Genomic DNA, 12,318 nt, shown 5'->3' on the forward strand with positions numbered 1-12,318 from the left:
ACCTCCCCGCTGCCCCCTGCGGCCGTTCCGCTTCCGTGCGGGGCCGGGGCCGGGATGGAGCGGGATCTGCTGCGGCAGGTGCTCAACTACCACGGCCCCGGGCTGCTGGCGCTGCTCCGGGCCGAGCAGCACGACAACCCCGACTTCCGTGGGCTGCTGCCACCGCCCGGGGCACTCCCCGAGTCGCCCCGCGGGGGAGCGTCCCGCTTGCAGGCTGTGTGGTGAGGGGCTGGGGGGTCCTGGGGGAGTCCTAAGGGATCCCCAGAGGGTCCCCAGGGGGTCCCGGGGCCGTCCCCAGCGCCCTCAGCGCCTTGTCGTTCCCCGCAGGGGCGAGGTGACGGGCCTGGAGGCCGACATCCAGCGCTTCATCGCGCAGAAGGCCGACCTGCTGTTCGCGCAGTCCTGGCAGCCCAACGGCCCCATCGCCGAAAACATCGAGGAAGATGATGGTGAGGGACGGGGCTTGGGTGTTCTCTGGTGTGCCTTCTGGGCCAAGCCTGAACTTTCTTTGCTGTAAACGCGCCGTGTTTTAAAGTTGCTGTTTGGCTTTTCAGTTATTTTGTGTTCTCGGGTTACAGCTCGGTCGTTTTGTCTCCTGTGTTGCAGAGTGTTACGCTGTCATGCCTCCGCTGGAGCAGTTCATGGAGGTTCCCGGGGAGCTCCGGAGAGAATTATTTTTTCGAGACATTGAACGCGGCGACGTTCTGATTGGGAGGATTACTTCCATTCGTGAATTTGGCTTTTTCATGGTGTTAATGTGTCTGGGAAGCGGTTTGATACGGCAGATTGCAGACTTAGAAATCACTGTAAGATATGGATTCAGTTACTCTTTTATGGGTGTGGGGTTGTGTTTTACATTTCGTAACCGAGCGCTAGGAGTAAAGGTAAGCTGAGCTTTAAGATAGTGAATGCTAACAGACATTAAGGACAACTTGTGATGCTTTGCTCGGTCAGCAAGCGCTTTCGTTATGTCCCATACTCCAAATGTATTTCTTGGGAGTTGGAAAGTTCGTCATTTATGGATGCATAGATTTTGATTTGAACCAGGCCATATATTTAATTTGACATACATTAAAGATTAAATTAATCTTAATTTTAGGGAGGGAACAAAAAAAGCTTTGTTTAAACTCTTTCAACTAATTATCTATTAAGCATGAGGAAAACTGGGCTAGTCTGTTGGCTCCAGTGTTGTTATTATATGCTTTACTTCAGAGGAAAAAGTGTTGCTATATTTAAAAACATCTGTATATGTGTATTATAAGATAACAACCTTTCAACATGTAAAGTTGTGCGGGTGAGATTGTGGGTTGATGGTGAAAACATGGAAAGTTAGTGATGCCAGCTGCTTGCTTCTCTTTACACGATCCTTCCTTGGCTCTCTTGCAGGCTCTTTGTCCATTGCGAGATGTGCCTCCTCAAAGCAACCACGGAGATCCTTTATCGTATTATCAAGCTGGAGATCTTATTCGAGGCAAGTAGCCACAGACATTGCCAGGAATTTGTCTCATTTTTGAGAAGCTTCTACCATTTTGTCTTAACTTCTATTGTTTCTGTAGCTGCAGTCAAGGATGTTGATCGTTACCATGAGAAGATCACGGTATCGCTCTACAGCTCAGCTCTTCCACCAAGTCTCTCTAGTATAACGCTAGGAGTAATCACCTCTGATGACTTGCCTCTACATTATAAGTAAGCACATGCTATTCAGTTATACTAATTAGATATATTCACTGTGTCTGAAGTGTCTTTGATAGGCTGTCCTTTAAAGTTGTCAGGGTTGTTTCTGATTTAATTAGGTAACTACATACATTTTATTGTTACTTGCTATCACGTACTTTTTTCTAGATGTGTTGGGTGTGCTTGGTTTTTAAAAATCTGTTTCAAAACTTAAGAAAAGTAAAAAGCACAATGAGGTTGTGTTCTCTAAATGTAAAACTTGAGGTATCTGTCATTATGGGACTGGGTTAGCAACAATAAACAGTAAGCTTAAATGAATAAGTAAATAAAAAGACTTGAGAGACTGACGTATTAAATGCTTAAGATTTCCCTTAGTAGAAGGAAGGACACAGCTGTCTGCAATTTTTGAAGGCTTTCGTATGTCCTAGAGATGCCTAGGTTGGTGCCAGAATAGGCTTCAAAAGCTGTCTTAGGCTGAAGGAAATAAGCATTGCTTAAATAGTGTGAAAATTTATGCTAATAAAAAGGACTAAATGTAAATATAGAAATGAGTGTAGTGTCCGTGAGGTTTTATGTACATTGGTGCTTTCTTTAAGGCGAAGCATAGAAGTTGCTAATTCAGCAGAGACATTTGAAGAGGTTTTGCATCGTTCCCGAGGATTTGATAATCCATCGTTAATTGAATATTTAACAGAAAAACTAGGAATAAGTGAATCAAATCCACCGTCTTTGATGAGAAGTCTTCAAATGTAAGTCATTTTTACATTATTCCTTTCCTATGGCTTTGTGAAGGTTATTCTAATCCATTGAAATAGGTTTGTGAGTGAAAGTCCTGAACTACTTGATGCTTTTCTGAAATTTCAACTTGCAAGATTGCAGCTATTGTGTCCCTAATGTTTTTAAAAGCATACACCTCTGGAATAAGAAATTAACATTCTATTTGTTCAAGTAAATAAGATACCTTATTAAACTGCACGTCTAATGCCAAGATTTTGTGAAGTTATTATTTAGATCTTGTCAACATCTTTGGATTGAAAAGCAGGATGCTTAAGCTTTAATATGGCAGAAAACATAAGTTTATTCACAATGTTTATTGGAGTAATAGATCTGTCCTTTAAGTTAAATGTTTATGCTATATATATATATGTTTAGTGCTCATATATATGCAATGATTATTGTGGTCTTCCATATATTATGCCCCGAAGCAGGTGTGAATATGCTGTATTTTTGTTAAATGTGCTGCAGCCATGCTGGTTCAGTTTGGCTCTTTAGAACAGGCTGGGAAAATCTGGTGTCAGAAATGTGAAAGAGCATGCCCAATTGTGGGAGAGTGGTAATGCATTCAATAAATAATGTTTCAGCTTATTTCAAATGCATTACATATTGTAAGATTAATTTTGTACGTTTGTAAGTCAACTCGAGGTGTTTTTTTTGTTTGTTTGTTTTAAAGGAAAAATATTGATGAAGAAGATTTTGCCCCTGCATTGAGGAAAAAGCAGTCTGCAGCTTGGGCCTTAAAATGGTACGTAGAGTGTTATTTTCTTGTAAAGAGTTTATTGTAATGTTAGATTAGGCTATGGCTTACATTTCTTGAAAGAAAATGGACTTATCATATGTTCCACAGCGCACATGTGCTGCAATGTAACCAAGAAGGCCTGCTCGGAAGCAGAATGTCCACATCACGTTAATTTGAAATGTTAGCCTTAAGTACGCTATAAGAAGATAAAGTTCTGTTATTGCTTGTTTGGAACTCTAATTTGTGAGTTCCTGAGAGAACACAATCTGTAGACTAACCATACATAGTATTTTTTAAACTATTTTTTTCCAGTGTGAAGGCTGGGGTTGATTATTTTAAGGATGGGCGCCACGTGGAAGCCATGAATGAGTACAACAAGGCTTTGGAAATAGATCCACAGAATGTTGAAGCTTTGGTAGCCCGTGGAGCTCTGTAAGTCTGCTTGTTTCATTGTAGGTCTGCGGGTTTCTTACTTTGTGAAAGACGACCATCATTAAAATCTGTGCAACATGTGTTATTCTAGGTATGCAACAAAAGGAAGTCTGAACAAAGCCATAAGTGATTTTGAAATTGCATTAGAAAACTGTCCTACCCACAGGAATGCAAGAAAATACCTTTGTCAGACACTTGTGGAAAGAGGCGGGCAGTAAGTGTTGGGGTTGTGTTTTTGCTTGGCTGTTAACACTTTTTCTTACATTCTTTAATACGATCCGACTTAGGGCACAGATTGCCATCTGGCCTTCCTGGTGTGTGTGTGTTGGAAATACTCCTGCTTGTGCAGATGGTTTACACTTTCTACTCTGTTCTAGTTAAAATCCTCACAAGATAGTTAAGATTTGATATCCTTTCCCTTGGTAGGTTACCAGGTTTGTGTGAAGTTTTGTGAAATGTCTGAAGATGTTCCTATATGTATAGGAATATATATATGTATTGTATACCTCAAGAAAGTGTTTGTTACAAAATCGCATTCCGTCACTTGTGTCCTGTTAAATATTTGTTAGGCATGTAACACAAAATTTAGCTTCTGAATTTTCAGGGAATAGATTTCTTAAGACCTGTGTAAATAAGATACATAGTATATTTGAAACTGGAATTGAAATTCTACAGAATATTATTTCTAATGATGAGTAGGAGACAAAAATGTTTCTATTGCTGTTTCATTTCTGTACTGAGATAGGCTGGGATGATAGGGTCTTGGAGGGATGCAGTGGCAGCGTCCTAGTGCAAGTAAGATTGTCCTAAAAAGAAACTCAAGTTCTGTGGTTTAACTGTATATAAATTTTAATTTGAATGTTAGGTTGGAAGAGGAAGACAAACTACTGAATGCTGAGAGTTACTACAAAAAAGCCCTAAGCGTGGATGAGACTTTTCAGGAAGCAGAAGAGGCCTTAACGAAACTCCGTAAGCATATGCAGGTGATTCTTTACTTTCTCTTCATATTAATTCTGTCAGAATTAATTACAATAAATAACAAAAATCGTATTAAATCTTTCGAACAGAGGGGCTTGAAGTTGGTCATTTGTCTTACTCTCTGCTTCCCTTCTCCACAATAAATCTTTTATAGTGAGCATTATGGCTGTACCTACCAGAAGAAAGGTACCTCTTGATGACTCCGCTGTTTTAAGCAGGACAGTAAAGAAATGCCTAACAATGGAGATGAGGAAAGAGGATAAAACCGTTAGCCTTAGCTAAAGCATGGAGGAGAATATTCCATCATAGAAGCATGATTATTAATGTTAAATATTTTGTGCGTAGAAACATGAAAAGTACAAAACCCTTAGGCAAGTCAAAAAGCATTGTGTGCCCTCATACCAGCAGGATGCTTTGCGTTTGCAAAAAGATAGAGTAACACCTGCCCAAGCTAACTCACAGGAAGATTGCATGAGGGGAAACGAGTAGGTGATTTAAAGGAATACAGCAGGGCTGGAGAGCAGACAGACAGTTTTGAATATCTTAGCTTTCTTTTCTGGTGTCTTTTTTCTTTCTTCCCTTGCACACAGCATGTTTCCCAGGTGAGCCCTGGTGAGTGTCTGTGCTAATCTGTGTTGTCCTTTTTTTCCTTTTTCCTTTTGTTTACCTCCTTTACTTGTATTGTCTTGCAGAGAGGATCAGCTTAAGGTATAGCAATGAGGAACAGGCTTGTTGTGTTCTGTGCTTCTGCATATAAGGAAGTAAAGAGACTGAGGTAGATGCCTTACCTGACGCTTCTTCAGTTGGTGGAGCCATAATGCTGACAGATCGTGTTGAAAGAAGGGAAAGAGGAGCTATGACAAGCTTTTTGATAAAAACTGACTGCATTACAGATAAACTGTTGTATGGTATTTGAGCACTATCCACATTCGGTTGCTTTAGAAAGATCTTGAAGTCTTTTCTAAAACGATGAACATTTTACCCTCCTTCAGAATTTTTCTGATATTCTCATTGATGAAGCAGATAAACAAGATGCTAGCTTTTGTTTGTTGGTTTGCATAGCCTTTTGTTCAATTAAGGATTTTCTTTAATTTATTTGTTATGGCAACTGCTAAGTTGTGAAAACTATCATCTGGCTTTCTGCTTATTCTGAATAGAGCTACTACTTAGGACCATAGATTTCAGAAGTCTGATCTTTAAGAGACCTTAATAGTGTGTCTTTGAGGATTGGTCAGCTGATAATCAGACACTGTTGCCTTTCGATGTATTTTAATATGTACGTCTGATACTGTCACAGTTGTGCTAGAATGGCTGAAACAACACAAAAGTGAGTTTTCCTGTAATACTGATTATGTGTTCTTCTTCGATGCATTTTCTTCTGAATTGGACCGTTGCTGCTGTATCTGACATCTGGTGCTGCTCATCACCAACAAACCCTTGGAACATGATTTCTTACGTAAACTATGCGTCAAACTGGTTTGTGAAATTGTTACAAAATGGTTTGTATGCAAACATGGGCAACTTGAACACATTTTACAATGGGCTCTGCCATATTTTACTTGTAAACTACAATAACAATACTTTGCCTCAAATCTTTTTTCCTTTCCTCCCCTCTTTTCCCCATATTGCTAACATTGTGGTTTTCCTGCATACACTATCTATACCTTTTGGGGTATGTGCTTCACGGTGTGCTGGATCACGGGTACCACTGCAATGGCTGGCCAAATATATTTTTAATGGATAAAAACTGCAATATGGTCATTAACATAAACCTGATTATTACAACGGCCAATGCCAAACTTCTGAACAATATTAATTCTTGATCTGGGAATCCTGGTAAAAACATCCTTGCTGTAATTATACATTTGAATGGGGCTGGGGACATGGGAAAAATACCTGTGTTAACACTTTCAATACATTTTTTTTTAATGATGTTTGGGTTCAAAAAAGAAATCTTTGGAAATGAGGGAGAAGCAAGCTGCAAAAGAAGAGAGACAGAAAGAAAAGAGAATAGAAACAAGTGCAGAAAAATTGCGTAAGCTTTTAAAAGAAGAAAAAAGGTAACCTTGTTGTATTCGGTATACTGATTCTTGAGCCTATTAAGCCAGCATGCGAGCTTTTTTCATTAATAAAAAAAAGCACAGCAAACCAGTAAGTTATGAGCTGTTAAGGGGCCCATTTTAAGTACTAGAATTTCTGGTAGTTAAAGCACAAGTCAGGTAGCAGGTACTGACAAAGGATGGTGCATAAAGATAAAGCAACACAGTTCCATGGTTGTGTCCCAATGACTTTCTTTTAACCTAGGCTGATGGTAAAATAAGCTCTAACGTTAGCTGTTACTAGATTTTGCTATTAAGTCCTTATCTGCAATCCTAACTGTGTTATTGTCCCTGCATTAACCACTGAAACGGCCTTAAGATACATTGTTCAGTGGATTTCTTAGTTAAGAAAGGATATTTGAAATTGTCTTGCCAGGTCAGGCCCAATTTCCATTTCTACTTTCCGGTCCAATCTCAGCCATACTATGGGGAGTACTGATTTACTTACTACTTTTTTTTCCTGATTCGAAAGATTATCTCACAGGTTAATTACATTTTCAGGTTGAAGAAGAAAAGGAAAAGATCAACTTCCTCCTCTTCCTCCTCCTCGTCGTCCTCAAGTGACTCTTCATCAGACGTATCAATTTCTTCTTCCTCTTCTTCCTCTGATCACAAGAAACACAAGAAAAAACATCGGCGTAGATCAGAGTCTTCCCGTAGTTCCAAAAAACGCTCCTCTAGAGCTTCTTCACATTACAAAGATCAGGTTAAGAAAGAGGAGTGGTATTCACCTCCGGCTGATACCTCTGCCTCTTTCCTGAACCAAAGTTTTGAAATGGAAAAACTGCTGGAAAGGCAGGACAGCTTAGCGTGTCCAAAAACAGAGGTAAGAGAGAAAGACAGACACTGTTCTCTGTCGAGGACTTCAGGTGATGATGAAGACACTTTCGGAGGTAGGTCTGAAGATTCGAGAGATTCTTACAGTAGTTCTAGAACTCAGGCAAGTAGTAGCAAAAGTGAAAAATATCATAAAACGGACAGATTTTTCTCCAGTAGGAGGGGATATTCAGGTTCGTATTATAAGTCAGATGACAAAATGAGGATGCATTACTTTAGGAAATCAGAAAGGGACATAGAGGGGAGAAGAGAACAGTTTAAAAAGCATGGCTCAGATCAAGACAGGTATTACATGTCTCCGTCAGGGTCTGACTATTCTGGCAAGTCAGTGGGAAAGTACAGATCATATTCTAGCACTCATTTTCATGAAGGTGATAAAAGTTACAGTAGTGATAGGCATGCATTAAGTCAGCATAGAAGTGAAAGTGGGTATAAGAGTAAGGAAAGGTGTCATGAGGAGTCTAATAAAACAGAGGAACCTGACAAGGAAACTTTAAATGGTGCAGAACAAACAGAAAGTGGCATTAAAAGAAACCTGCCCCAGAACTTAGTTAACATATTCAATCAAATTGCTGAATTTGAGAGGGAAAAAGGAAGTAAGCAGAAGAAACAAAGTACATAAAATGATTTTCTGCTGGATGTAGTTAAAAATTAATTTATATCTATATTTCTCTTGAAGAAAAACAAATGCTCTTGAAATGCATATGAAAAGTGACAAGCAGAATTTGTTATGTCTTGCAGAATGTCAGGCTTCTTAAGGTAAAGATTGTATGGTAGAAAGACATGCGAGGATATCTTACATAAAGTATCAGTTATTATTTAAAATCAAGGTTTCCTGTGCTCTTAACTTAGGATGTTCTGTACAATATTTTTTTGTGTAATGGGGTGAAATTGTTTGATTGTCTTGGACTGTAGTTGTGTAACTTACATCAAATATGCACTTTAAAGCAAGCGTTTTTCTTTTTTGTTGTTTTTTGTTTGTTTGTTTGTTTTCTCCCTTCTTCCCCTGGGGTACTATTGACTGTTAGCTATTTTTGTATCAAACTTCAACTTCCAGGTATTGAAGGGGCATAAGTAAATGACACACATATTCCTTCAATGTATATAGCTCATTTCATCATTAAATTTTCTTAATTTTGTGTCTTGGTTTTGTTTATTCACTGGGATGTTTGATACTGGTGCACTGGTTATATATGCTGCTTAAGTGAACTGAACCCCACATCATCTGTGAGAAAGCACATATATAATGTTATTTAAGCACATCAAACACATTCTCTGTTGTTAAAAAACAAAACTAACAAAACCCCTGAAATAATAGCTAACATCTGGCTGACTGTACAATACCAATCTCCAAGTTTTCAGAGTAATTCCTAATATGTCAGTTGCCAAAAAGACATTGTGTAATTTTGCAAAGTAGTACAGTTTTATTGACTTTAATTTTATATTGTCATCATCTTTTGATTAAGATATGATCTGAAATGACTATTTGTTTAAAAGTCAAGATTGACATGGAAACAAAACTTTGAGGAAAAAAAAAAAATCTACCCAGGTTTTTGCAAGTGCTTCATATTGTTGTTAAGGATGGAAAATACTTAAATGAAAAACTAAGATCTTTGTTACATGGGTTAATCTTGTTGCTTCTTTTACATCATCACTGCCCCTACTCTAGTTTTTGCAAGTACAGAATAAGCATGCTGTAGTCAGCTGACTACTTGGGAGACCCTTACCTGTTTAAGCTTTGAGGCAGCAGTAATTTTACGGAAATTAAGGGTAGTTAACTACGTCAAAGCCACTATCATTAAGAATGCAAATGAAGGGTTTCTGAAGGGTTTTGCAGATCTTTTGTTATCCAACAGCAAAAGAATAAAGTAGTTTAAAGATTAATTTATTATGTAAAACATATGCTTAAAATTTCTCTTAAATAATATATTGCATACTTTTGATGGAAGTTAAAACATATGTTTCAGATAGAAGTGCTAGGATTGCTGGTAGATCTGTATAAATTAAGCTACAACTCAACCAATTTAGAAGCTTTAAATAGTGTAAGGCCTTCACCGTCACCTTCCAAAGATTACTTAGGACTTCCTTCATGGTTGCTAGTTCTACTGGATGGCTGTGAACTGGCAGCAGCTGCTTCTGCAGGAGTGTCGACAGATAAGCTCAGGTCTATCACTTTGAGCAATGAAGTCTGACTAGAGCCAGAACTTGTGCTTCTGGAGGATCTGAAAGACAAAAATTTATTCATCAGTATACAGACACATTGTTTTTAAAAAGAGGGTGGAGCTTCTAAATGGTGGCTTAACAGAAAGCCAGCCAGCACCAGTGTTTGTTCTAGGCAAATCCACTACAAAAATCTTTGTAGCTGTTGCCATGGTTTAAGTAACCTGGGGTAATGTTGTTAGATCACAGCTGATTCAGTATGTTTCAAGCAGTACTGCTAGTCAAATGTATGATGAACAGAGGGAAAAGGTATCAATAAAGTAGTGTATAGATAATATATATCTTGCCTAATGAAATAGGAAATGGCGTTCACAAAATCAAGTGCAAAGTTCGGCTGGAGCTCAAACTTGTGCTTTCGTAATGTAAAACCCTTTTTAAATGAGAGGACAGTGTACTTCTTTTGCAGTTACTGTTTTATTTTGAACTGTGATGGATACCGAAGTAAACTTAATTGTGTGCTAACAAAACAAAAAATAACTAGTAAACTTAAAGGAGGGAGAGTATAAGTAGACACATTTTAATAGAGTGTTCAGTATGCAGTGACAAGATTGAGAAAACCTGCAAGGGTGAGGAATGCTATCATGTAGGGAATAATTTTGTTGGTCTAAGCTTTAAATTAAAAACAAAACCAAATGGCTACTGGTGTTGTGTCCATCCCTCCACCCCCACAAAACAAACAAACAAAGACACTGCTGGCACTTACCTGCTAGAAGTTAGTGAGCTTTGTAGGCTTTGCGTGGACGGTGATCGGGAACTTTGACTACCACCAACAGAAGCAATTGTAGGCAGCTCTAAATTGAACTAGAAAATTTGAGGGGAAAAAAAGTTTAAAATGGTTGTATGATGGCCTGGGCATATCAGGAAACTATAATCCTTTGTATCTGAAGTTATGTTGAAAGCAGACGAGCACTTTTTTGCTGTTTTCCCATAAGTATACTTTATTGTTGAATTAAGGACATGCCCTTAAAAGGCACTTCATCAGTAGACTTTAGCTATCAGTCAAAATTTTGGAGGCAGTTAACCAGAAAGCTCACCTGGTGAAAGTACTTTTGAAAGGATGTAGTTAAATCAGGATTTGCTTCTAGAATATCCGCTAACACTTTGTTAATGGTTTTGTTGAAGTTTTTCAAAGCACGAAGATCAATGTCTTTTTCTTCCTGTGTTTCTGTTTTAGTTTTCTTTAGAGATTGAATTTCTCTGGATAGCCTGGAACACTTTTAACATACATAAGTTTAAAACATGCTATTATGAAAATGCAGCACTCTTAAAGAAACCTGCTGAGTTTAAATGTTGTGGCTTTAACCATACTGCTGTTTATCACTATAAAGTTAGAAGTCACCAGTAATCAACATACAGACCTGTTTTATAACCCTTTCTAGTTTTGGCTTCTGTTCTTCTATGTCTTTGTTCAGCTGCAATATAACGGCTTGTTTTTCCTTCTTTTGCTCTTGGAGTAAGGCCTCCTGCTTCAGGAGTATATCCAAATTTTTTTCCATGCTCTGCAAATTCATTTGAGTAATTGTTTTTAATTTATAAAATAGTTCTGATGTCATTCAATTTTTATATTACTTAGGAGCAATAACAGATCCTCTTGACAATTTGTTTATAAATGTTGCTCAAGCAGGTAGTACTAATGATAACACAACTATGCCTGTCAGACTGTTCAGTGGATAAATATGTGGACAAAGAGCACTAAGCTATTTCAGTATATTAACACAGACTTTAGAAGTACTAATGATGAAATTACAGATGGGTGGTTTTGGATGTAGCTGTGAGTTGTGTCTACGAAGGATTTATGTGGCATAGTACTGAACATTGCAGTGCTTAACTTTCCAGTACAACCTGTCCTAAGAAAAATAACTATCATTTGTTTCTTCTGAGAAGATCGAATACTTTTGACTAGTGTGAATAAAATCAGCTCTATAAGGATGGCTCTTTTTTTTAAATAAATAAAAGGGTAGGAAAGGGGATGTTTTAACACCTCATTATACCCTAGGGCTTAGTCCCTGCTGAGGATAGGCGTCCCTCTTCTTCAGTCTTGGGGATGTTATTTCTTAAATAAGGTCTATGTCCTGTGGTAGAATGACCAAAAAGAGTGCTTGCTGACCTGTATCTAGCAATTCAGGGCCTAGAATAACCACGTGGGATATATGTTAAAGTTAAATGTTGTTATTTCGTAAGCACCAAGTGTGCTTTTTGATTACAAGGGGAGCCAAGAACAAGTCCCTGATGTGGAGACTGAATGCAGGTTATCCTTTCCCCACATTTAGTGCTCAACCTGCTTGCTTTCTTTTTTCTCTTTTTTGGTAAACTACATGTATAATGCTGTGTACACAAACTGCAACATCCTTAGTACTAAATATAAAAAAAATGCTAGGGAAGAGCGTATGTGTGGATTTTAAGTTATGTTGTACTGGACAGGATGATTCAGTACACTACATGAAAATACAACTCCTTTCTTGGATGCCATCATGGAGCATCTGCCATTGTGAACCTGGGGTTTCAAAACTTCAAGGTGTACCTGACTAAAAAGCCTGGAGTTTCATTGTGACTTGAGGAAAT

The 12,318-nt window shown here is 38.3% G+C and overlaps 2 protein-coding genes across 3 annotated transcripts in view; one reads left to right on the top strand and one right to left on the bottom strand.

The window, feature by feature from the left end:
• Positions 1 to 8,675, top strand: TTC14 (tetratricopeptide repeat domain 14). The gene is made up of 12 exons (XM_068692422.1): positions 1 to 221; positions 328 to 449; positions 607 to 806; positions 1,387 to 1,471; positions 1,557 to 1,686; positions 2,271 to 2,423; positions 3,125 to 3,196; positions 3,503 to 3,622; positions 3,714 to 3,836; positions 4,488 to 4,605; positions 6,551 to 6,660; positions 7,201 to 8,675. Exons 1-12 carry the CDS (start codon positions 55 to 57, stop codon positions 8,156 to 8,158), a joined length of 2,358 nt encoding a protein of 785 aa, XP_068548523.1. The 5' UTR covers positions 1 to 54; the 3' UTR covers positions 8,159 to 8,675.
• Positions 8,491 to 12,318, bottom strand: part of CCDC39 (coiled-coil domain 39 molecular ruler complex subunit) — a 20,592-nt gene continuing 16,764 nt past the window's right edge. For both annotated transcript variants that reach the window (XM_068692421.1, XM_068692420.1), the window contains exons 17-20: positions 11,115 to 11,255; positions 10,791 to 10,970; positions 10,460 to 10,557; positions 8,491 to 9,758 (exon numbers count right to left, since the gene is read on the bottom strand). In XM_068692421.1, coding sequence (XP_068548522.1) covers positions 9,608 to 9,758; positions 10,460 to 10,557; positions 10,791 to 10,970; positions 11,115 to 11,255 — 570 coding nt within the window. In that variant the 3' untranslated portion in view covers positions 8,491 to 9,607. The remainder of the gene's footprint in view (positions 9,759 to 10,459; positions 10,558 to 10,790; positions 10,971 to 11,114; positions 11,256 to 12,318) is intronic.

The sequence above is a fragment of the Anas acuta genome, chromosome 9 (assembly GCF_963932015.1).
Source record: "Anas acuta chromosome 9, bAnaAcu1.1, whole genome shotgun sequence".
Lineage (NCBI taxonomy): Eukaryota > Metazoa > Chordata > Aves > Anseriformes > Anatidae > Anas > Anas acuta.

What these genes read in the sequence shown, in the direction of transcription:
- TTC14 (XM_068692422.1), top strand. Translation starts at nt 55, where the DNA reads ATGGAGCGGGATCTGCTGCGGCAGGTGCTCAACTACCACGGCCCCGGG. An exon ending in TTGCAGACTTAGAAATCACT is followed by an intron (nt 807 to 1,386) that starts GTAAGATATGGA and finishes GCTCTCTTGCAG; the next exon opens with GCTCTTTGTCCATTGCGAGA. An exon ending in CTTGTGGAAAGAGGCGGGCA is followed by an intron (nt 3,837 to 4,487) that starts GTAAGTGTTGGG and finishes TTTGAATGTTAG; the next exon opens with GTTGGAAGAGGAAGACAAAC.